The following is a 24,589-nucleotide window of genomic DNA, read 5'->3' as shown; positions in this document are numbered from 1 at the left end:
AAGCAAAGTCGCATAAAACAATAAGGTTTAATGGTAATTTTGACTACAAACGGCATACATTAGTTGTTTATTTTCATTTTTCATAAATGTTAAATTTTGGATTTTTTTTACATCACTATTTCAAAAAAAAATACTCATATTTAATTAATGTCTTTTGTTTGCAACCTAGTGATAAAATCACATGAAAACAGCTCAAAAGACTACTTTAAGATAGGTCAATAGAGCTATTATAGGTCTTTACAGCTATATAGCTCAATCAGCAGAGTGTACTGGACCTGTTATTAACGGTACACAAAAATATTCATCATGGTAACCAAGTTCTCATTCACACACGCTAGTCCAAATAGGATTTCACATGGATACATATTTACAGAATTTGAATACTGGTTCTAATACTATATGAGGAAGATACAAAACAAGACAAGGTAACCAAATATAACATGTGAAAAATGTGAAAACATTTTGGATCTGAACATTTTTGTTACAGTTGATGCAAATATTGATGATTATTTCAATTATTTCAACCCCATTTTAGATTTTGTCCAATTATTTTTGTGTGAAAATCATCATCAGTGTGCTGTCAGACAGGGCCAGGACTTATGATACAGGTCCCCTTTCAGTATTTTGCCAGGTATTAACGTTGTAATTGAAATCTTGCATAAACCATGTATTCTGACCTCTTTATACTGGCAAACCTTCAACATAAAATCTTAATTTTTAAAATTTTGAGCTGAAAATTGATTGAAGTGATCGCTTCTGTCAAAAGTATCTTGCTGTGAAAAGCTGCTGTCGACCCGGGATCCCTTTAAAAATATCAAAATATCAAGGTTGACGCAAAGATCGTATATGGATTAATATATATATACTACCAGGTACTTGTCACATTCTGCATGAAATTACTCTTTCTTGGCATGGAGCCTTGAGGAATGCGATGCACACACGTTTTGAGGGAAGCTAGACAAATAATGCTTGGTATTGTGAAAATGGGCCTTGTGAACAATCTTAATGGTCTCGGGTGTCTGGTGGCGTATTGAATAGTGCTCTCACCTTTCATCAAGTCGGCCAATGTTTCGATTTCCTGATCAGATGTGAAAAGATATTTGGTCACCCTACCAACCATGTGCGTTCTCTCTGGGTATTCTTGTTTCCTTTCTCATTAGACCCGCGTGCTGCATACTCGACGATTGATTATAAATATGTTGAAAAATTTGTTTCATAATTACTGTAAAATAAAGTTTATATTCTAGATTATAATATTATGTGAACCATCATCTTTTATGAAGAGTTTTCATTGGGATTTTTTTTATTTTCCAGGATTGGCTATAAAGTAATTCGCACAAGCCAAGATGTCCAGTATGAATTACCAGAAGGTCTACATGAACCAGATCCATTCCAGCTCACTTCTATGTCAGCTGTCACACATGTGGAAGGGCCAGATGTTGTGTGATGCCATCATTAAAACTGGTCAAGTTATTACAAAAGTAAGCACACGTTTTAGTCCTGCTACAACTGGTCATTAGTGTCCAAGATTATAATACAGATGAATTTCCCCGTTACAAATAAATGCCTGTTATGTCAAGATAATTTTAAATTGTTCAACAACTTAACATACAAGCGTGACGGTTTTGATCATTGATATCAAAATCAATAGCACTTTGACATGATTGTTCCTTTGTTTTCATTTCTGACCAATCAAACATTTTCTGGACAAAATTTGCAATTAACAATTATTATTTTTGTCAAGTCATATTCGTGAATTTAAGTTAAGAATTAAACAATGGTTTTGCTTTCCCTAGGCCCACCGAGTTGTGCTGGTGGCAGCTTGTCCTATGCTACAGTCCATGGAGAATGCCTCTGCAGGTTCACATCTAGAAGTTCGTCTAGCAGCCGACATCAAACAAGAATCAGTCAACACATTCCTACAGTATTTATACGAGGGATTCATGATGTTAACAGAAGAAAATGTCCGTGATGTGGAAAAAGTAGGAAGACTTTTACAAGTAGACAGTGTTATCAAATGTTGTGCTGACTTTTACAAATGTATGAATGCTAAAACAGGTGCACCGTTTCCGGGATCCTCATACAAGTACTCCTTTTCAGGACATGATCTTGCTGAATTCCGTCATGTCCGTGCCACCGGCTTGCAAAAAACGGCTTCTGAAAGAATAATTAAACGTGTTTCTGATTTCCCCCGGCCCGGAAGTCCAGGAAGTAAGCGTCCAAGGCTATACAGAGGGGGAAGTCCGTCAGATGTTACTGTGATAGGGTCGGACAAAGCTGATGATACAGCAAGTATGTCCCATAGTTACATGTCTGGAGCTCCAGATCCGTGGGACAGGGTCCCGAAACTGGGGTCAGGCATGAGTCGTCAGGGTGCTACTGGGAGGAACTCCCAGCCTGGTGTGATAGAAATTATTGAAGAAAGAATTGAACTTGTACAGACTGAGCCTCCAGAAAAAGATTCTGGGCAACCATCATCATCCCGTTCATCACAGAAGTCGGCAGCAGTGTCCATTGCTGTAACTAGTCAGTTTAACACAGAACCAGACATTAGTGTTGTAAATGTGTTTGGCAGCCCTGAAACCCAGTCTACAACTGCTGCTTCCAATGCAATAACCTCATCCAGTTCGTCCCGTGGGTCCATCACCGTCAGCCCATTAACCATCTTCCAAGAACCCCACCCTCAGTCATCATCTGCCCCTGAACCCTCCTCTTCTTCCTCAACAGTTGAATCATCAGGCCAGGTATCAGAAATACAGTTTGCTGGATTCTCCCAAAGACAAGATGTGGTGGACAGTGTATATGGTATGGGAAAACAGCAAAAGAGTGTAGATAGTCAATTAACCAGTACTCCTCATCAAAGACCGTTTCCAGTGTCTGTATCGCCCATCACCCAACCAAAACCTTTTGCAGCTGGAAGTGCAGTACAAGCTGGAATATCATCGCCCTCATCCATGTCCCTCCCACTGGGCTCGCCGTCCAGCAGTAAATCGGTCCAAAAACCCAGAAGTGCACCAGCCTCGCCTGCTGAACGAGCAAGGGATAGCAGGTAAGATTACTTTGCAGAAAAAAAATTATATACAGTAGATGAGACATGATAATCTCAAAGAATAGAACAGTAGCTGGAGTTTAACCCTAATGAATATTATTACAAATATTATTTAAAAATAATATACAGATAAGTAAGTTTGAAATGATTTCTAATTCATCAACATTATGATAGAAAGTGCATTAAATGCAGGAAAATGTTTACATGTTTGAATATTTTTTTAACTCTTTCTGACAGGAGGGCATCTGAAGCAGCAGGTATGCACAGCACAGCTGATATGACACCAGACTTAAGTATAGTGAAAATAGAATCCAGCAATCATGAAACAGGAGGACTTGATATGCATGTTGATATGCCAGAGGAGGGGGTGATGCGAATACATCCAGGGAGGATGCCGGACGAACAGGAAGAGGCTAGTGACAAGGAGATCGAGGATTGGGCACGCGAGGAAATGTCAAACGAAGGAAGCAACATAAGTGGTGACCAGAATAATTCCTGGTACATGGGAACATTCAAAGGTAGGTGTCATATTCATTTTGACTTTCCATATTTGATCGGAGCTGATCTATGTGACTAAGCATGTGCTGAGGAATTTGTTATTTTACAGTAAAAACAGTACCTTCAATCATATACATATTACTCTAGGAAAGAGCGGTCAAATTTTTCTTCCGCTTTTTTCACGTTGTAACATTGGAAAAAATATCACTGACGAAAAGTTAAATTTTGAGGGAAATAATTTTTTAAAGTTTTTATTACAATATTTAAGTGCATAATTCTTTTGGAAAATACACCTTATAAAATGACTGGTCTTGGTAAATTTGAACATCAATTATGATCATGTCAAATGGTTCGGAGATTTTGTTCATGGAAATTGTTACGTATTTCTATGTTAATCTAGTTACTTAAATGTGACTTTTCAAAACATGCTTACAAAATAGCTTTCCTCAGCATTTGTTGAATTACCACAGAGAACAGTTCCAGAGGAAGTTAAAACAACCTTCCATGTCACGACTTGCAACAATTGCCAACAAAACACTATTGCTAAAATCAAGTCAACATTTGTCATATACATAATGTGATTAATAAAAGATAGGATAGATACGAAAATAATGAAAATGATAGCTTTGTAAATTAGTAGGCCTGATTGTATGAAGTAAAACAGAAGTAGAGGAACACTGTCAGAAGTCAAATAAGGTGAGATCAATACTGAATCAAGGTCAAATAAGGTCAGGATCAATACTGAGTCAAGGTCAAATAAGGTGAGATCAATACTGAATCAAGGTCAAATAAGGTCGGATCAATACTGAATCAAGGTCGGATCAATACTGAATCTAAGGTCAAATAAGGTCGGATCAATACTGAATCAAGGTCAAATAAGGTCAGGATCAATACTGATTCAAGGTCAAATAAGGTCGGATCAATACTGAATCAAGGTCAAATAAGATGGGATCAATACTGAATCAAGGTCAAATAAGGTCGGGATCAATACTGATCCAAGGTCAAATGAGGTCGGATCAATACTGAACCAAGGTCAAATAAGATGGGATCAAGGTCAAATAATGTCGGATCAATACTGAACCAAAGTCAAATACGGTTGCATTAATACCAAATCAAGGTCAAAGGTCATTCATCTATATCTTTGGGGAAATCGGTAATAAATTATAGACAAAACTTGGTACCTTCAATCTTGGGATCATTATAAGGTCACAACAGCTAGAAACAAACTTGAAGCCATCAAGGTCATCCTTGAACATCAAGGTCAAATGACAGTTTGGTAGCTGTAGTATAGTGGCATTGGAGTCTGTTACATGCTAACAGATTGTTTTAGCATTCCTTCTCCGTATCATTTCTAGTCTGGCTATTTGTTTAATGTAAATTGTACAGATTGGCATTCAAGAAATTAATTTCTGAATCTGGTTTCTTCAATGACTGTCAACGACTGGTCATTGCAAAGAGGAAATTGCAAAAAAGGTATTGGAAGGCATGCAAAGATCAGTGCATGTAGATTTTATTCCACTCAATCACTTCAAAAAATCTACTTTTGCCATTCTGAAAAGTGTATAATTGGGCAATGTTTGATTATATTAACCAGACTGGAAATGATTTTATTTATAATATTATGTAAGGTAGTATGAATCTGTACATAGTTAACCATAAGATGTGTGCTTGGTTCGGTAACAATTTCTAGGAATTCACCACAATACTTTGTCTGAATTCTTAGGAAAGAAGCTGAACAAGCATACTTGGCTTTTTCTCTGCTGCTTTAACAAGGTGCTAGAAAATTATGGCCTCTAGTTTAGACATTTACTTTACAAATAAAGAAGCACCTCAACTGCATAAGATGAGTTAATATTCATGTTTCCACTAACCAACAGACTGAAAACTTGTGTGTCAACCCAGAAACAATTAATACGCGACGTTAACTATTAAACCACTTTTTTATCGTTTCCATTTCAAGCCATTGGGTGTACTTAATGACCAGAATTTATAACCATTCAAGAAACATGAATATTTACAAGGCCATTGGTGTTATTCAGCTTAATGTTCTTAAATCTATACTGCCATATGGCAATGCTTAAACAGTCATACTGCAATCATAATGTATTTAGTACTTTGTTAAAAATGCAGAGCCATGATAAATATATATATTGATATGCGAAAGTGAGATTTTGTTTGTGGAAATTCCGTTGTAATTTCCGATGGTCTCGTCTGTTCTAAGAGTGAGCTAATACCATTGGTTACATGGATCTTAATTGCTCAACGTTTTGGAAAGACGAGATGCATCTGAAGTTACAGTTGGGTTTTGAAGCCTCAAGTACATGTACATGTAGGTAACGATTGCCTTGTCCAACGGTGTCATGTGATACTACACCAAGGAAAGTTACCAGTGGATGTACTACAGGCTGTTTATTGTAACAAAGCATTATATCAAAAGTGCCATCAACATGTGAAAAATGTCATGCATGAAAAGTCTTTAACTTGCCAGTAGTTTACTGATGTAAACGAAACTTACCACATCCTACAGTATGCCATAATTATGGTTATGAGCAAATCTGATCGGAAATTACATCTCACAGTCACCTGTTGATGGAACTAGCTATTGAACTGTTGGAAAATGTTTAATGAGACATTTCTAGCATGGTACATGTTGACAGACCTTTTGTTGCCCAGTCTGAAATTGGATGCATGTTAAATTATTGAAAATCGCAGTCGGTGCCACAAGCAGTAAATATATGGAAAGTGAAAGTAAATTCCAGGCAGATATGTCTATGATAAAGTTTATGTTCCCTGAACCATGTATATTTTGCTTTCCATTTAGAAAAGTGCATCTAACGGTAGTATAATTGAGTGTTTGGTCATTGAAGGTCTGTTGATATGTACTTGCCTTAACCAAACAACCAATTTTATTACATGTATATTATGTCCAATTTCCTGAGGACCCTTTTGCACACACGCACACAAACACACACAATTACAAGTAACGTTGAGGAGGCTCCTTCCTATGTTGATTAAGCTGGAATCGTTGAAAATTTGAAATTAAAATATAAAAAAAACACTTGGCTGCATTACAATATATATCACTTTAAATTGAAATATTTTATTTTACTAACTGATCGAATGTCTTCAATTAGTGGGGAAGAGTCTCCTCCAACATTAATTTAAAGCTAATAGAAATGCATGCTTGCTGACTGAAGGAGAAGGATTCAAGACACAAAGTTCATTCTGTTCATCACTGTCACCGCAATTTCAAGGTTGATCAATTAATTTCAATAGAAAAAAAGGAGATTTCAAAAACAGACAACAAATCTAAAGAAAAGAGATATCAGCTGTTTTTAAGAGAGAGAAAAAATGTGTTTTTTTGCTGATGCTAGTTTTGCTACAGATTGAACTTAATGCAGGTAAGTGATTTGAAACACAAACATACTGTAACTGGGGAAACCTTGTGTTGGTCATTCTTAATCTGACATTCATCAAAACAAAGTGTTCAGTATATATATACATAGATGTTCTCAGATGGTTAATCACTATAGTTTTGGATTAGTATAAAACCTACTGGTGTGTCAATACAAGATTTCCCTAGTTAACTGCATATCAAGCACTTCCCTCCCTGCTCCGCCCCAGTTTACTTACACACATGGAGCTCATCCTCGGTAGGTTGCCTCCAGTGTGTAGTAGTTTACATACAAGACGGATAGTGTATATACACTACATTGCAAGGGGAGATAACTCTACATGTGGACAAATTTATGTTCAAATGCACATAGATGTTGATAGAGAAATGCTTGCAGTTCATACTAAAGAAAACCATAAGCAATGCTGCTTGATAACCGTACTTTACCAAAACTCATGTACTGATGACCTTGAATGACCTTCATGAATACACAATTGTTTGAAATGTGATGGAGTTTCGGGGGTGGAAACGTAATAAACAGTACGGATAGTGAGATATGAGACTGCTGGAGTAGCAGTGTTGGGAATAGTTGAGACATGATTTTTACCATGAAGAGGACAAAACCTGAATAATTGAGTGGAATGGTACTCAATACCATGCAAAACTGTATAAGGTCCATTTTGTTTACTGTATAGATCAAAAAAGAATTCAGTAATCCCACACGAGTTGTCTTTTAATGGCGGTAACATGTTTGTTCTGGACAATCTCCAATCTCTTTGTTGTTTGGAAGAATTTTTAACAGAGGAAGGTTTTGACTTGTCAAGATACTATAACAGGTCTTTTCAAGTTAAATAATATAGATGTGTCTTTGTGGTAATAAATAAACTGAACGATATTAACTATACATTTGGATTGGTCATCAAAAGGAATGAAAACCTCTGCTACATTTATGTTAAATTTAATGTTTATTTCTTTGCGAAACCCTCTATTTTGACAAACCATTATAAATATGATACTGAGGAGGTGATATGAATTTTTACTGTGAGGATTTTATAGCTGGAGTTTCTAAGAGTGTGGAATTAATCAAGGTGTTCCATTAGTGGTCACTGTTTAGTTGTAACTGACTCTATCCCTTTCACCCTATGTAACTTAAGTAGACTCTACCAGGCATTGATATGGATGAGTCCATTATGATATACAGTGGTGAAAGGGTTAAACACAATCATCAAGAGAGTGTAGTGTTCTTTCTGTATTAAAGTTGAAATCTGGCTTCCTTTAATGAGAGAGTAAATTACTGTTAACAATGCAGTTTTCCCGTTACGATATCTTAAATCAATTCAATCTATTATGAAGTGTTAATATATGTCAATATTGAACAGTTACATGATGGAGTAATGACCTAGGCCGATTTCCTGTAGTAAAGGCTATACCTCTGTGTTGTGTCCATTTTCAGGCAGAAGATCTGATAAATGGAGAACAAGAGGTCTTGTCCTTACTGGGGAATCGCAGAACTCGTCTGCCACTTCTCAACTTGGGTTACAAAGTGCGGCTCCAGGTCTAGATATCTCGTCCGGTTTATTGTTAGAAAATAATACACCAGTATTTATCACAGAGAATTCAACGTTAGTTCACCAGATTCAGCAAGGTACACCTAAAGGAAAGAACTACACTGTAAACCCGTCATTTGATGTCTCTGAGAAAGGCGTAGATGAACAGGCGGTGTTTGAAGGAACTGTGCCAGAGAACTGCAATGTCAATCTAGACTCGCAAGAAAGGGAGGCTGTATATGAAATATTTGGATCCTCCTACTCCAGACAGAACTTTGCCTGGAGGCTGGTGCGTTATATGTACGAGGACTCGGAACTAAAGGACCACAACTGCTATGGGAGGAAGGGAAAGCCCTCGCTGAAAGTGGAAAAGCTGTGCAAGGTCAAGGACCTTGTGTTTGCCTACTACCCACTGGAGGACGACCTTCTCCAGCAGCGGGCATGGAAGGCATGTACCGTCGCCATTGACAAGGGCATTAGGAACACGTTCTGCGACTATCACCCCAGGCAACAGCCAGGCGATTGGAGTTTTGATACGGTCACTAATCAGGTGCCCTTTCAGTGATGTAACTAAAGCATGCAACGCTTGCCTAGAAATGAATATATGTTCATATGAAATGTCCCACATTTACCTAACCAGAGATAATTTATCAGTGGCATGCTTGCTGGGTAGTAACCATGTCCTTCTCTTAACCGTCTCCTTGTAAACTTAATTCATTTATAAAATCGGCTGAGATAATTGAACGATGTTTAGCCAGTGTTATCTACATGTTGCACAAATGATGGAGTTTACTCAGCCTTAAAGTTGTCTCGCGGTTCATATGTGTTGATGGATGTTAAACCAGTGAAATTCTCGTCAATACATTTAGTACATCATCAAATAGTTAATGGCAGATAGGGTCTTAGGAGGAGAATATTAAAGTAATTTTATACCGTATACTAATTTACATCTTGGTGGACGTTGGATTATGATAAAAGCATGACATGACTGAATAATGAGTTTGGGTATTGATAAAAGAAATTAAAACTTGACTACTACAGGTTAGATTGTGTGCTTATAATCACAAATGTTCGCAGGTTATGTGTATTTTGTGTCACGAAGAGGGGATATTTGTTGTGATATAGACATTTATATCATCAATTGCATTTTACATCGACATATGGTATTGGAAATTGTTTAAGATAAAAAGAAACTTTTTTCAGAAGACAGTTGTATTCTCAAAGGAACTCTCAAACAACACAAGTTCTGTCTTGTTTTTAGGGAACTTGACCGGGACTTTCAAGCAGCCATTTTTACCAACCGTCCAGAATGCGAGCGAGATGGCTACTGTGGACAGCAGTTGGTATGGCAACCAGTATGTAGGTCAAACGACAGGCAGGCCGGTTACCGACACATCTATAAACAGTGCGTCTGACATTTCTACGAGTAAAGTGTATAACTGTCGCATCTGCTGTATAAACTCTGCGGACAAAGCGTCCCTGAAACAGCATATGTATGACAATCACAGTCTCCAGTACTCCCATTTCTGTTTTGAATGTGGCAAGGGCTTCAAGGCATATTCTGGTCTGTATGACCACGATAAGAGCAACCACGCTGTAGGGGAAAACCTGCCCACATGTCAGGTGTGTGGCAAGTACTTCGCTCGTCAGAGCCGTCTTCTTGTTCACATGAGAAAACACTCGAAGGAGCGGCCATTTGTTTGTCAGAGGTGTGGCAAGACTTACAAACACATGCAAAACCTGAAGGAGCATATGTGTTAAGAGTTGACCGTTCTACGACCACCTTCTTCAACGTAGAAAAACCAGTGTTTAAAAAGTCCTGGCCACTGGACCAGCTCAAGTTTCTTCACCGTGTAATCATGTTTGGCTAAGGCGCTGGCTTTGTGTGGAAGTCATGTTTCTGTGTGTTTGAAACTGTGCTGTTTTCTGAATAGTATTTGGGTGTTGCTGGATGTAGGTCTAATGATGTCATAGATTTACAAAATACATTTCATGTAGGTGATAAGTTTGACAAGTCGTACATTCTGCAGATTTAATTCTTGTGAATGTCCCCAGCTGTGATCTCTTCAATACGTGGAGAGTGGTGTGATTCCAAATGCTAATAACTGTTGCACTTAGTGTTTGATAAAATGGATTAATTTTGGTGTTAAACTGAAGATAAAGTCTCCAATGAATTAAGTGATATTACCAGAAAGTAAAAAAATCCATTCCTGACTGGCTGTATTTGATTAGCATATTTGTTTACTAATTAATTACTGGGTGTTGGGTAGATAGATAATCACCAAAACCACTTTTTCCTTTAGATATGGACGTGTTGCTACAAAGCAACTGAACATCCTTCGCAACAAAATGGCCAAAGGTTACCAAACGTCCTCTTTATATTTTATATAGGTCATGGTAATCCGGTTATCAACACAAGTGCGATGACTTTCCCAGGAGATACGTCCAGTTCAGTTACAAGGGATGCCGGTTATAATTGTCAGACCTGTTACAAAAACTTTTGGACTCTCCACGAGTTAAACACGCATAGTCATTCTCAGGATGAAACTGGATTTGTTTGTAAAATATGTGGATTCTCAGCAGTCAATAGGAAACAGCTGGGGGAACACTTGATTGCCCAACATTCAGTAGAATATCTCCACTTCTGTGTGGTATGTGGCAAGGGGTTCAAGTCCTATTCTGGTTACTATGACCACCAGCGAACCTATCACGGAACAGGGCCTGTGTGCCCCGTGTGTGGCAAGTGTTTCGCTCGACACTCCCATCTCCAACATCACATGAACAATAGTCACAGTAGCACATCTAATGAACAATTATCTTAGCAATATATCACATAACAAGTTGTCATTGTGACACAAAACATCACCTAACCAGTTGTCATAGTGACACCATCACGTGACTGGTTATCAGTGACAACATAACACGGCTGGTTATCAATGACAACATCACACGGACAGTTGTCATTGTGACACCATCATATGGCCAGTTGTCATTGTGACACCATCACATGCCAGTTGTCATTGTGACACAAAACATCATTTAACCAGTTGTCATAGTGACACCATCACATGGCCAGTAGTCATTGTGACACAACAAGAATTATGGGAGGCAATCTATTGTTACCAATGTGGGCTTGGCTTCAAAAGCAAGGGAGGGCTTAAAGAAACACAACGTTGGCATTGATCTGACCCACACGGCTGTGCTGTACATTATAATTTCTATGAAGTTCATTACTATATGTCTGTTGGATCATTGAATACATGTTTCACATGCACATGCAAACTACTGGTGTCAATATCACAATTGTGGCTTGTCAGAAACATGTGATTTCCCATGTATAATTACGAGTGTGGGCTGTAAATATTGCCAAGGAATTGTTACATAGTGACACTGAATGATATATAGGCGATGTCTGCGAGGAACTGATCATTTGAAAAGGAAAGAATATTTTGTGTATACATCTTACGAAATGTATGTTTGAATTATATGTTAAAGACTGATGAATTAGAAATGGACGCTATATTGAATGGTTGTTATCATTGATAAGTGAAAATAGAGCAGCATATTAAATATGTTTGATGAATGAGAAACGGAAGATATATAGAATGTTTGTTATCAATGATGAATTGAATGGGGGCTGTATTGATCAAGAAGGTAAAATTCAAGTTGCCTGTGTCAAGTTTGAATAAAAGTTTATTTATATTGGTAAATTTTGCGTTTCGTTCTTTATTGAAATGAGGAGGTAAACATTGTGTTTACCCGAGGAGGACATCCAGAAATTTGGGAAACTAAAATTATAATATGATGCTTGTCTAATGAATGGCCCAAAGGTCAAAATTGAAGGCGTAATATCAGTTGAATAGATACAAGTACTGCCTTGATGGTAAAACTCGTGACTTGGAGTAGATCAATGGCAGTTGTTCACTACTAAAAGGTTATAGCTAGCTACTAACGACTTGCAAGAAATCATCCCTTATCGCTGGAATATATTCCACTGTAAGAAGACATTCTTGTAAAGGTGTTTTGTACATGTGACAGTTTGTTGTGTGCTGTAGTCTTGTCAAGTGCTGTCCGTCTTTATGTGGATAAAGAAAGGCATGTTCATCTATCAAACAATCTTTTCACTGAGAAAATATGTAGAAGGGAAACGGTGTAAGTGGTGACTGGACATGGTAACATAGCCTTTCTTTATCCCTTTCAGGCCCTGGCACTGGTATGTACACAACCAAATGGCAATATGAGGCTCCAGACATTACCCCCGAGATGGGGGAGGGGCCCGAGGTCCACATCGAGGGTCATGCTATGATACACATCGAAGGCAACAAGAAGGCCTGTGCGTTTTGTCAGATGCACAATATAAAAACTAAGTCGGGCTGGGCAATAAAGTCTTACTACAAGTGTGAGACATGTGACGTGCCCCTATGTCGGGGCAAATACAAGCAGTGTTATCAGCGGTATCATGAGCTGCGTAAGGAACACGACGACATGTCGCCAAGGATGATGCAGAAGGCTATCAAGGCTTCAATGCCAAAAACCGGCAAATTTAAAATAGCAGAGCCCCCATTATCATTTTGGTAGCAGGCTAATTCACTTTCCTTTGCTTCCGCAGAAGAGCATTACCTGGAGTGACATTTTAAAACATTCTTCCTGGAAATCAATTACCACTGGATTGTATCTCGTTTTACCTGTGCATGTCTATTTGCAAACAAAGAAATATGTGTTGTTAAATGGACATTTTGGATTTCTTGAGGAATATGTTGAGTTGGGGATAAAAACAAACAAAAAAGTTAAAAAAAAATGAATGAAATTTGAGCTGAACAAAACATGTTCTTTATATAAAACCATAGAACACAAACAACTTAGTCATTTTGAAATAGACAATTTAGAATACTGAAGACCTAAACAAATTGCTAACAAAGTCTAGGTAATTGGTGACAGGTTTCTGACAAGATTTCTGGGTCCCGAGATCAACTTGTATTTGGAGGGAAGAAGAAGACATTGGTTTGTGGTCAATTTGTAGGAATGATTATACAAGTAAAGCGATAAAGAAAATTTGCTCAAGGTCATTTGTGAATAGAGCTGTAACTCATTAATATATATTTAAGGTGTCAAGTTCAGATAAGATAGTTTTATCTGGTGGTATTTGGCTAGGTACAGTTACGTGTTGTAATATATACATTTCTATATATTTTCAACTATTTTCATATTTATAGATGAATGTCCTACTTGTGGTATTTTATTGTTATATTTTGTGGTTTTAATATGGGGTACAAATAAAGAAGAGTAGTTCACGATTCTTTTCTGTCTTGTTTGAAAAACAATCCCTTGTTGAGCAGCACCTTGTCCTGTTAAAGAAAGGCTGATGGTACAAGTGTCACACCATTTTGGTGTTGTTCATGGAGATGATTTGAGAGTTATCTCAAATACCAAAATTGACTCATTTATCTCGATTTTCCACCCACAGTTCTCATTTGTTTGACAAGAAGTGGCACTAGTAACCGAGCCTTTCTTTATGTTTGCAGGGGGCAGTAGTGTAACCTTCCCGCAGGGTAAACCCTCCTCCGTTACCATGGCTTCTAACCTGCCAGGTAACCCTTCCTTGGCTAATATGACATCAAGCTTGCTAGGCAACGATTCCAACATTTCCATGGCGACTAGCCTGTCCGAGTGGCCGGAGCAAGTACAAATACAGGGTGTTGTCCATCGTCTCCTGCATATCGGAGGAAAGAACCGGGCTTGTGCTTATTGTACCATTAGTAAAAACAAAACCAGACTAGGCTGGGCTAGAAAATCATACTACAAATGTGACGCATGTGGTGTACCCCTTTGTCGCGGTGAGACCAACTGTTACGAACGCTATCATGAACTAGTGCAGGAGCACCAACACCTTGTAGACTCTCCCAAAAATCTTTACAAGTTCCTTCTCCGGAAATTCTCATCACAAGTAGATGTAGACTATGTACAGGAGAGCTTCAAAATACAAGGCATTGACTTCAGCTTTGGCAGTGTAGATCCTAATAAAAACATTTAGGATAGGCTTCCATACATCTCTGTCACATATGGCAACCATCAGTTAGCAGGAGCAAGTATAAACCTCAGTTGCTGGATCCAATTGGTTGATTTTGCCTGGCAACCATCAGTAACTAGGGTTGTGTACTTTGTCTGGAGTTGATTGGTTGACTGTCTGATGAGTTACCATGGCTGTTGTTAGTATGAAAAGTGTGTAGCTGGAATTGATCCTCTGTGTGAACAGTGTGGTAATAGTGTAACGAGATTTTTACTTTGGGTATCAAAGTCATTGAAATCATTGTAGGAAATCGAAGGACAATTCATCAACACCTCTCTCTTACGTCCTCTAAACATCTTGCCTTTTAAATTATTTGAAAATAAATGAGCTTATTCCTTCTTCTTTTTCTTTCATGACCTGTTTGAGCTGTTGTTGTATTTTCATAATCCAATGTAAAAAAAAAAAAAAAAATCGTCAGTTTTTGAAACTTACAACAATAGAAATTGTGATAAATCTATCAGTATTATTGATGGCCAGAACAATAGATATGTAATTATTTATTAAAAGTTTTTTTTAAAAATTGGGTAATCCTGGTTTCTTTGTCCTTTCAGGAACACCAGTTCCTCAAGAACACATTGCCTACATAAGCCAATCAGAAAGCACAGCACATTATCACTCAAGTAGCCAATCAGAAGGCTTGACACAAACTCATTCAACAAGTCATTCTGAAAGTGTTCCTTCACACATAGTTAGGGAATATGGATTACATTCAACATTCCAATCAGAAATTCCAGGACATAGGCTTGTAACAAGACCAGGGCGTCAACTAAAAGCGTGTGTGTACTGTCAGTTGAAGAAGGTCAAAACACGGTCAGGATGGGTGGTCAAGTCCTATTACATGTGTGAGGCGTGTGGTGTTCCCTTGTGTCGTGGTCAGCGCGAGTGTTACCACCACTATCACCAGCTCATCTCGGGACAGGGTCAAATGTAGTGGTCAGTGATGCAGAAAGCACCAGCAATCGCATGTTGGCCAAATTCGTGGCACTGCCTGAACTTATATCAATATACCGATTGTCTCCCCCATGTGATCCATGTATTTGTATTGATCTGTGCGTCGTGTAGTTTTACCCATGTGATTTAGTCATTTGATAGGATTGCTGGGTATAAGTATTGAATGTGCCAGGTACTCTTGGTCTCTGTCCTAACTCTTTTCTTTCTCCCTTTCAGTGCCTCGTGGTGTTCAGAGTCCAAAACGCTCCCTTGACTCATTTTTAGGGCCATTTGATGTTCATGGGTCCCTTGGGTCAAATGAGCACCTGGGCCTGCTCAAGACTGGGGAGAATGCAACCATATTAGATCCTAAAGGTGTCATTCACACACAGATAACCTCACAAGGATACAAACTGAAAAAATGTGTGTACTGTGCGTCACATCGTGTGCGGTCCAAGTCTGGCTACATAGTGTATTGCCGATTCATGTGCCAGACGTGTGATGTAGCTCTATGTAAAGGGTCGAGGTCATGCTTTCAAATGTACCACAAAGAGCTATTTGATGAACAAAATCACAGTGGTGCCTCAGACACTGACTCGTCACAGTACATACTCTGATCAACTGGGTGCATGTGGGTGTTGGTCTAGGTAAAAGGATAGTGTGTCTCTTGTTTACCCTCTGGATAATGCCAAATATACTTTTGTCCTTTCAGGGTCAGCATCAGTACCCCACAGGCAATTGCAAAGCTTTCAGAGCATTGCACCATATCCTCCAAGACAATCGCAAAACCTTTCCCAAGGGGACTTGTCGGGTCACCTGTCAATGCTGGCTCGCATGTCAGCACCAGGGTTCTCGGCCCAAGGTCAAGAGTTCAGTAGTAAAGGCGTAGAAAGCCCAAACTATGGTGCTAATCTGCAAAAGGCAAGGTCCCTGAATCTGGGTGGACACCACCACAGACTTGTCCATCTGCAGGGTCTCCGGAAGTTGTGCGTTTACTGTCAGTTTAACAAAATCAAGACCAAGTCTGGGTGGTGGATCTACACTCGGTATAAATGTGAAGGCTGCGAGGTCCCCTTGTGTAACACCACCTCGGAGCGGGACTGCTTCATGCTGTACCACAACTTGATGTACGGTGGCTCCACTGGTGGTGAGGGTCCAGTCACGGCCCCTGCTCCTCGGCCTGCCCAAGGAACTGGAAATGATGACGTCAAGGTGGACTTGGCACAAAATGCTGTGAATCCGAACAATTCCAGTCAACAGTTTTACAATAGCGACAAAACCATTTAGTAGATGTAAGGTTTGCACATAAATACATTAATATGACGCCTCTAGGTCACTCACAATATTGTGTTTAGTATAGACATTTTAAGTTTGACTGTTCATGGTGATATGAGGGTAATCTCATGTCCTTTTTGTCCTTTTCAGAACCTGCCTCAAACCCTCACAGCCAATCAAAAACCTTATTACATTTATCAGGTCACTTAGCAACGATGGCTCGAATGTCGGTACCAAGTGTGCCAGTGGCACCGCAAAGACATCTGGTGATTTCCACAGGTCACCATCCTCAAAAACAGCTTTTAGAGGTCCGGAGCAATAACAAGAATACACTGATGTCACCCCATCAGCATGGGGAGAAACACCACCGTCTGGTGCATTTGGAGGGTCAGAAGAAGCTGTGTGTGTATTGCCAGTTACACAACATCAAAACTAAATCAGGATGGTGGGTGTATACCTGGTACAAGTGTGAGGGGTGCGAGGTACCTCTGTGTAATACTACATCAGAGCGGGACTGTTTCCTCCTGTACCATCGTCAGATACATTAGTACATACTTAGTAGTGTGTCCGTTAACCTGACGTCTAAAAGGGACTGTTTCCTCCTGTACCATCGTCAGATACATTAGTACATACTTAGTAGTGTGTCCGTTAACCTGAGGTCTAAAAGGGACTCGTTTCCTCCTGTATCATCGTCAGATACAGTGTATATGTACAGTGGTATTGTATGAGAACGGTAAAACAAGTTTGAGGGCTGATGTGTTGATCCCAACGGTGCCACCACACTGGTGTGAGTTCGAACACCAAACCTAAAAGATATACCATCACTGCACAACCTTTAGTGTGAGTTTCAACACTAAGTACTGGACCACAAGATCCTAGCGCCTAGGTGGTTGGTCAAGTGGGCAAGTGGATAGCACATTTGCCATTCACCAAGATGGTCTCGGATTTGATTCCCCATCATACATGAAAAGTTATTGAGAGGGACTAAGAATTTTTGAGTAATTTGCTCTCCTGTAAAACAAATGTACCTTTGGCTGTTCATTTGTAATTGTGAAACTATGCCCCAAAGCCAACAAGTTTAATCAACAAACTTTGTCTTAGAAACATGCATTGTGTTCCCATATGTTGTTTTTCTGTGATTTATTTTGCCAAATAAAATGGTTCTTATTGTTAAACAACTACCGTTTGTGTTGAGTGGTCTCTGCATAGTAAAATGTTTTTAGAGCAAAAGGCATCTCAAATAATAAGGTTTTGATCGACATAGTCGGATTTTCAATAAATCATTCCTAGTCGGGGCACAAAATTAAAACTCAATTCAAACTGAATAAGGAGGTTGTCACAGCCAAATTTCCCGGAGATATGTTCGTGCTAGGCATGTTATATGAACCAAGATCACATCTCGAGCTCTTGGACATTGAGATATCACTGCAATTAACCTTGGATAGTCCTACAGGGAGTTGTAATAAGAATACCCTCATATAATCCAGTGGGGCCTGATCATAAATAAGGTGACCTCCGACAATCCTAGATTACCTCAGATAATCTAATGGGGTCTAGACATAAGATTACCTCTGATATTCCTTCAAAGTCTGGTCTTAAATCTACCTTACCTAGTTATACAGCCTCAAATTCCTATTGGGCCTAGTACAAAAGATTACCTCAAAACATCCTCATTTAATCTTGTCCTATGATTACCACAGATAATCCTCATTTAATCTTGCCACAAGATAACCTCAGATATTCCACCTTGGAAATAGTTCTCAGTTTACCTTTGATGATCCGACAGAACCTAGTCTTAAGATTGCATAGAGTAATCCTCCTAGGCCTTGGCCTGAAAGAGATCATCTACGCATGTGTCTTATTCTGGAGCCTGACCATATATATATATGGAAATGGTTTATTTCAAGATGAGCATGTTTCACACCTAATTAAGAAGATGAGTGCTAATACTGGTATTTAGATTGAAATATGTGTACTTAAAAAGTTTGTAAGAAAAAGTTGTCGGGTGTAAATCTGTAGTTGATAATTGGTTTAAACTTGCAAAACAGGAATATGTGTATGAACTACATACAGTTCAACATGGTTCAGGTTGACTTTGCAGGCAACAATATCTCCTTATTACTTTAACGTAAGCATTGAAAGGATCAGTGTAACATGATGAGTGTGGTTTTCGTATAAGAATTGAGGGTTTGGTGTGTGTATTGAAGGTTTGGTTTAGTGTAATCGTAGTCACTTTAAGCATTGAAGGTTTCTGGTTTGAGCTTGAGAGATGATGTTGGCCATTCTGTTTTATCTTTCAGACCCTGGCCCCCTTAGATCTGTCTGTGGACCCTCAGCAACCTATGGCAGCTTAAGTCCTTATAAGTCCAATGTTGTCAAGCATCTGGAGGGTCTGGGGCATAGAATAGATAGAAATGTAGAGAATAAGCCGCGGCTGTGTGTGATGTGTCAGGCGGGCAAGGTGAAGACCAGGAAGGGATGGAAGGTGTACTCTCGCTTCCACTGTTCTGCCTGTGTTGTCCCTCTGTGTATCCGGGAAAGGGACTGTTTCGGTACCTTCCACAAGTCGCTCTGTTACCCCTACATCAATCAGGAGAATGATTCTGTTCCCTATATAGGGCCACCTAGTGAAAACATAAAGGTCAATCTCTCCTCCCAAGGCCATATGTATTCCTCCTCCATTGAGGATGACAAACACAAATTTTAATCACTTCAGTTTGACTTCCATGATTCTGTGTGGAGCAATTCAAATAAAATGTTATTAATATATTTTATGTTACCTTTAACCCTTTCACCCCTATGTAACTGCATTCAGTAAACTCTGCCATGCATTGATCTGGATGAGTCCATTATGGTCTACAGTGGTGAAAGCCTGCTGATTATCCATGTACTCGTTATGGGCTAGGTTTGGCTGTGTGTCATTTTACTTGTTGCCTGTTGCTGTGTAGGAATACCAAATGTCTGCTGAATCCCACGATAACATGGAATTTATACAAAACAAATTACGAGGTGAATGACTTAGTAATTTAATCGTGGAGTAATTGCATATTTTTTGTCAGTGCAAATATATCAACATATAAAGGATTTGTTGGGATGGGATGTTGTAGACGGCCGAACCAAGAACTACTTGTCAGTAACTGTTGCCAAATTTGAGTATTTAAGTTGTTTAATGTGGGAAATGATCCCGTGTCAGTTTGGATCAATAACAGAAGTTGTGGATCTAATTCATCCACTTTTATCATTAAAGACATAAAAAAGTAACAATTACACAACCAATATCTGAAACTGTTATCAACAAAAGATTCTCAAACCATTATCACCAGCCAAGTGTGTGCCATCAAGCCCCCGAGTAGCTGACTTTGTATTGCATGCATGGCCTTGTACATATTGTACAGAAAGTTTGTAATAAAGATCGGAATAAAAACAGAAACTGAGTGGTTTGTTTTGTGTTTTTTCAGGACCGATGGATGCCCTGACAATGCGTGCTAACCAAACACTGGACATGACAGTCATGTCTCCCCTTTCTGTAAATTTGGACCGTTTAGTTGACCACCATGGTAACAGGCATGTCCCCATTAAGACCAGGCCCTCCAAAGTGTGTGCGGTGTGTCGCTTCAATAACGTAAAAACTAGGAGAGGGTGGCGTGTGTATACCTCGGACAAATGTGCTATGTGTGATGTGGCCCTTTGTACGGGCCCTCGTGCCTGTTTCGTCAAGTTCCATAATCTCTCCGAAGAAGACCAATCACAAGTTCTGACAAATCCTCCGTTTCCTTATTTGTGATTCTTTATGAGCATTTCCTGTCCATGACAAAACATATTTTTGAGTTGTATTAAATTCCATCGCAGATAAACACCTTGTTGTTCAAATACAGATCAAGTGTTTATGCTTTTTCGGATGCAGGCCAGTCGGTAGATGTACATATAAATATAAAGTGGTTCATATATGTCAAGTAGTTAAATAACATGCCATATCCTTCGGATAAGTCACCAGGTTCAGAGGTACCTTGGTTGTACAGTTGTAAGCAAACTCGTTCAAAGATATTATGCCATTTGCTTCAGATGCACACAAAGGGGTTCAGGTTCATGTCAGCTGGTTCAAATACAAGTTTTGTGACTCAGATGTGCCATGCAGTCCAAAGACATATCAGGTGGTTCAAATACACTCGGGTGGTTCTTACACATGCTATGTGACAGTTCAGGTACATGTCAGGTGGTTCAAGTTCATCATAATTCAGACTTGCCATGTAGTTCAAAGACATGCCATTCAGATGCATGGTTGAAAGTTCAGATATATGCCAGTTGGTTCAAATACAGTCCAAACGTTTCGTATACACGTCAGACGGGTCCCAATCATTTGGTTCAGATACATTCCGCGTTCTTCTGATCCCCATACCAAATGGTTCAGGTTCTTGTCAGTTGTTCAAGTTAGAGATACGATCAGGTGGTGTTTGTATGTCTAGAACTTCTGATACCTGTCAGGAAATTCAGAAATAGACAGATGGAGTAATAGGTATTGTACAATAATTAAAATCATGGTCTGTGTGTTCTCTATTTACTTATTTCATCTTGCATTTATTATTTCATATGATTCCACCTGTGTTTACTTTATCTGTTTACATGGAAAACTTCCTGTGATAACATACAGGGATTTCTTGTTGTTGACAGTGTACTACTGTAAATATTTATCTCGTTTGTCATAGGAAGTGAAGTGCATTCCTGTTAATAGCATCCCTATTCGTTTATTTCACCAGCAATATCTACTGTGGTTATAATATGTACGGCTTTCCCAATGACTACAGTGATAGCCCACATACTGGTGCTGTACACTGAAATAAATTAATATCTTAACATTGCGTTTGTCCTTTTTGTACTAGGCCGTATATATACACTAGCATACAAGAGACACGCTAATGGTCTCTGATAGTAACCAGAGGGTATAAAGCATTTATGGAGGTTTTATAACAGCAGCTTATCACTAGCTGTAGAGCCTAGTAACGCTTGTGATAAAGCAGAGCTCACTTGTGTAAAGATTTGTTGGCTTGAAAAATTTATTAAATCAACCCTTAAAAAGGTTTTGTTAAAACATTTTATTATCGTTTGCATAAATGTTTGTTATCATTTTCCATTAATAATTTTTGAGTTCTTGCACATCAATTTAACTCGGAACTGGTGGAGATATCGGCTACAACAATTAGCTTGATGCCCAACTGAAGATGTCGATGCCTTTTGGAGCCTGACTGTTGTGTGTGTGACCTGGCAGCCTGGTAAAGAGGCCTGTCTGAGTCATACTTGGCCCAGGCAAACCGGCTAGGCTTGTCATGTTTGCCATGATAAACAGCTTACATGACAAGAGGCATCAAATGGGGGTATTTTACTTGAAAACAACAACTGCAGAGTAAAAGATTTTATAGGAGTGTTTGCATAGCGGTTTTGTATGTAGTGGTGCTTGATTGATACAGTAAAAAAAGAAAAGGCAATTTATTAAAGGAGTTGTATGACTTCTTGAGGGTTAGAAAAACACTAAGATGTTGCCATTTATATCTGAATTGATAACTTGAAATTTGGAGACCTTCCAAGTGGAGTTCTCTATTTTGATACCTCAAGGGTAATTATCTCCATATGATAACTTTCAAGTCGGAGGCACCTCAAGGGGAACCATTCTATGATTTCTCTGAATCATCTTGCTTTTTGATAAAGAAAAATATTAGGCACTTTGTTTTAACTGAAAATTTGTACTTGGGAGTGCCTCTGCATTTGAAACCTAGTTCATGCTTATTTGTGCAAAAACACACACCAAGATCCCTTGTTATAAAGAAACGATTCTAATGGGGATCCAAGGATGACTATATATGCATCACTTGCCACAAATAGCCTACACTTAATGGTGACTATATATACCCTGAAAACTTTGCCATATCTAGTTACGCAAGATCCCTACAGGTGTGGTCCATATCAAATAACGTTACTGTAAGAATTCATGCGTACCTGTACTATATTTAAAAAATTGATCAACAACCATCCCTTATGCTGCCATTCTTAAAATCTATGTTTCATGACAAAAAAGATGAGTTTATTTTTACTTGGAAACACACTGTCGATAGATTTTATAATACAATGCCAGCACTTTAAGAGGAGATATAAACTACTCGGCTAGCTTTAAATGTCATACAAGATGGATGTTGTAAAAACCAACCATTTACACAGGTTGTGTATGTATACACACTGCTAGTGCCCTAACCACCGGGTTACATACATAGTCTGAATTACACGACAAGTTATCCTGTACTTCTGTTTCTGTGTATTAGTCAGGCGGTTGTCATGGTACTCACAAATATATAAAGAGAGCTAACTCTTTATCCAAAGGAAGAGATATAGTGTATGACCTAGGTATGGAATGTTAACGATTTGTTCAGTGTGGTTGGTCTTCCGTTCCAGTCGCATTGCAGACACGACATCTTTAACCTTTTGCTGTTTACTTGATGTATGAACACCAAGTGGTAGAGTGATGACTAGCTCAGTGTGACAGCGGGATCGTTAAGTGTAGACATGGGAACCTCTGATATACTAGCCTTCATTGTGTTTAAAAAAAAATGCTGCACCTTCAAAGAACAAATGCCTCAGTTATAAAAAAAAATGATGTTCGCTTGAATACCCTCAAGGAAATGTTTGCCATCATTTAATGACAAGGCATGACAAAGTACAGACATAGTTTATTTGACGGGGTTGTAATCAATAGGTTTAGTTACTATGCGGTACACACGGCTTTCACTTTCTACATCAAGATTTCTTTTTCCTTTCAGAGCCAGGTGATTCCGCTCAATTTCCCATGATGCCTCCTCTTTTCCCTCCCACCATGCACCTGTCGCATCACAGGGCTGTTCGTAACCATGGGAACAAGTACACCACATGCTTCTTCTGTCTCAGAAATAAAGTGAAGACAAAGTCGGGGTGGCGTGTGAACACCTATTATAAGTGTGAACAGTGTGACCTGCCACTATGTATCGGCAAGGACAGAAACTGTTTTGACTTGTTTCATAGCTTGTTCCTGAAGCAATGAGTACATATTGCCGTCGACCAGCTTAAAATGACAAAAATATTTGCAAGGGTTGGTATAGGTTGTACCGGTGATAAAGGGATAGACTTGTATATAAATCTAATTTGAAAAGTTAAAATGTAAACATAAACAGTCTGTTGTGTATGGAGATTGAGCACACTTATTTGAGGGGCAATATAGTCAAAGGACCAGACTTATGTATGAAGATTAAAGACTCATGTTTGAGGTACAGTATATTCAAAATAGCATACAGCTTAGTTAATGCAGTTAAAAGTTCAGAAACATTACAGTCATTTCAACACCAAACCCTGAATGAGGATATACCAACAAGCAGCATTCAAAGGGGAGGTAACCAATCATCAATATCCAAAGGGGGAATAACCAGTCATCAGTATACAATGAGAAACTAGCCTTCATTACGTTAACAGAAGATAACCAACAATCAAATTCCAAAGGGGAGATAACCAACCTTAAACATGCAAAGGGGAGATAACCAACCTTCAACATGCAAAGGGGAGATAACCAACCCTAAACATGCAAAGGGGAAATAACCAACCTTCAACATGCAAAGGGGAGATAACCAACCTTAAACATGCAAAGGGGAGATAACCAACCTTCACATGCAACGGGGAAATAACCAACCTTAAACATGCAAAGGGGAGATAATCAACCACCTTATTCAAAGGAGAGATAACCAAGAATTAAGGCGGAGTGAGAAGATTTCCATTTATCAATATATAAAGGGAAGATAAAATAGTCATCATTATTTAAA

General features: G+C 38.8%; 2 protein-coding genes across 11 annotated transcripts in view; both read left to right on the top strand.

Annotated features, from left to right (window-relative positions):
• Positions 1-24,589, top strand: part of LOC110459952 (A-agglutinin anchorage subunit-like) — an 88,930-nt gene that overhangs the window by 711 nt on the left and 63,630 nt on the right. For 8 of the 10 annotated variants that reach the window (XM_021512512.1, XM_021512510.1, XM_021512505.1 and 5 more), the window contains exons 2-4: positions 1,315-1,481; positions 1,797-3,049; positions 3,287-3,567. In XM_021512512.1, coding sequence (XP_021368187.1) covers positions 1,347-1,481; positions 1,797-3,049; positions 3,287-3,567 — 1,669 coding nt within the window. In that variant the 5' untranslated portion in view covers positions 1,315-1,346. The other 2 variants (XM_021512514.1, XM_021512513.1) reach the window with 2 other exon arrangements.
• On the top strand, positions 14,529-15,716 carry LOC110459953. Its single transcript, XM_021512515.1, has 2 exons — positions 14,529-14,707; positions 15,107-15,716. Exons 1-2 carry the CDS (start codon positions 14,686-14,688, stop codon positions 15,484-15,486), a joined length of 402 nt encoding a protein of 133 aa, XP_021368190.1. The 5' UTR covers positions 14,529-14,685; the 3' UTR covers positions 15,487-15,716.

This window comes from Mizuhopecten yessoensis, unplaced genomic scaffold, assembly GCF_002113885.1.
Source record: "Mizuhopecten yessoensis strain PY_sf001 unplaced genomic scaffold, ASM211388v2 scaffold10275, whole genome shotgun sequence".
Lineage (NCBI taxonomy): Eukaryota > Metazoa > Mollusca > Bivalvia > Pectinida > Pectinidae > Mizuhopecten > Mizuhopecten yessoensis.
Note: the sequence above shows the minus strand (reverse complement) of the source record. Positions and strands in the feature narration are given on the sequence as shown.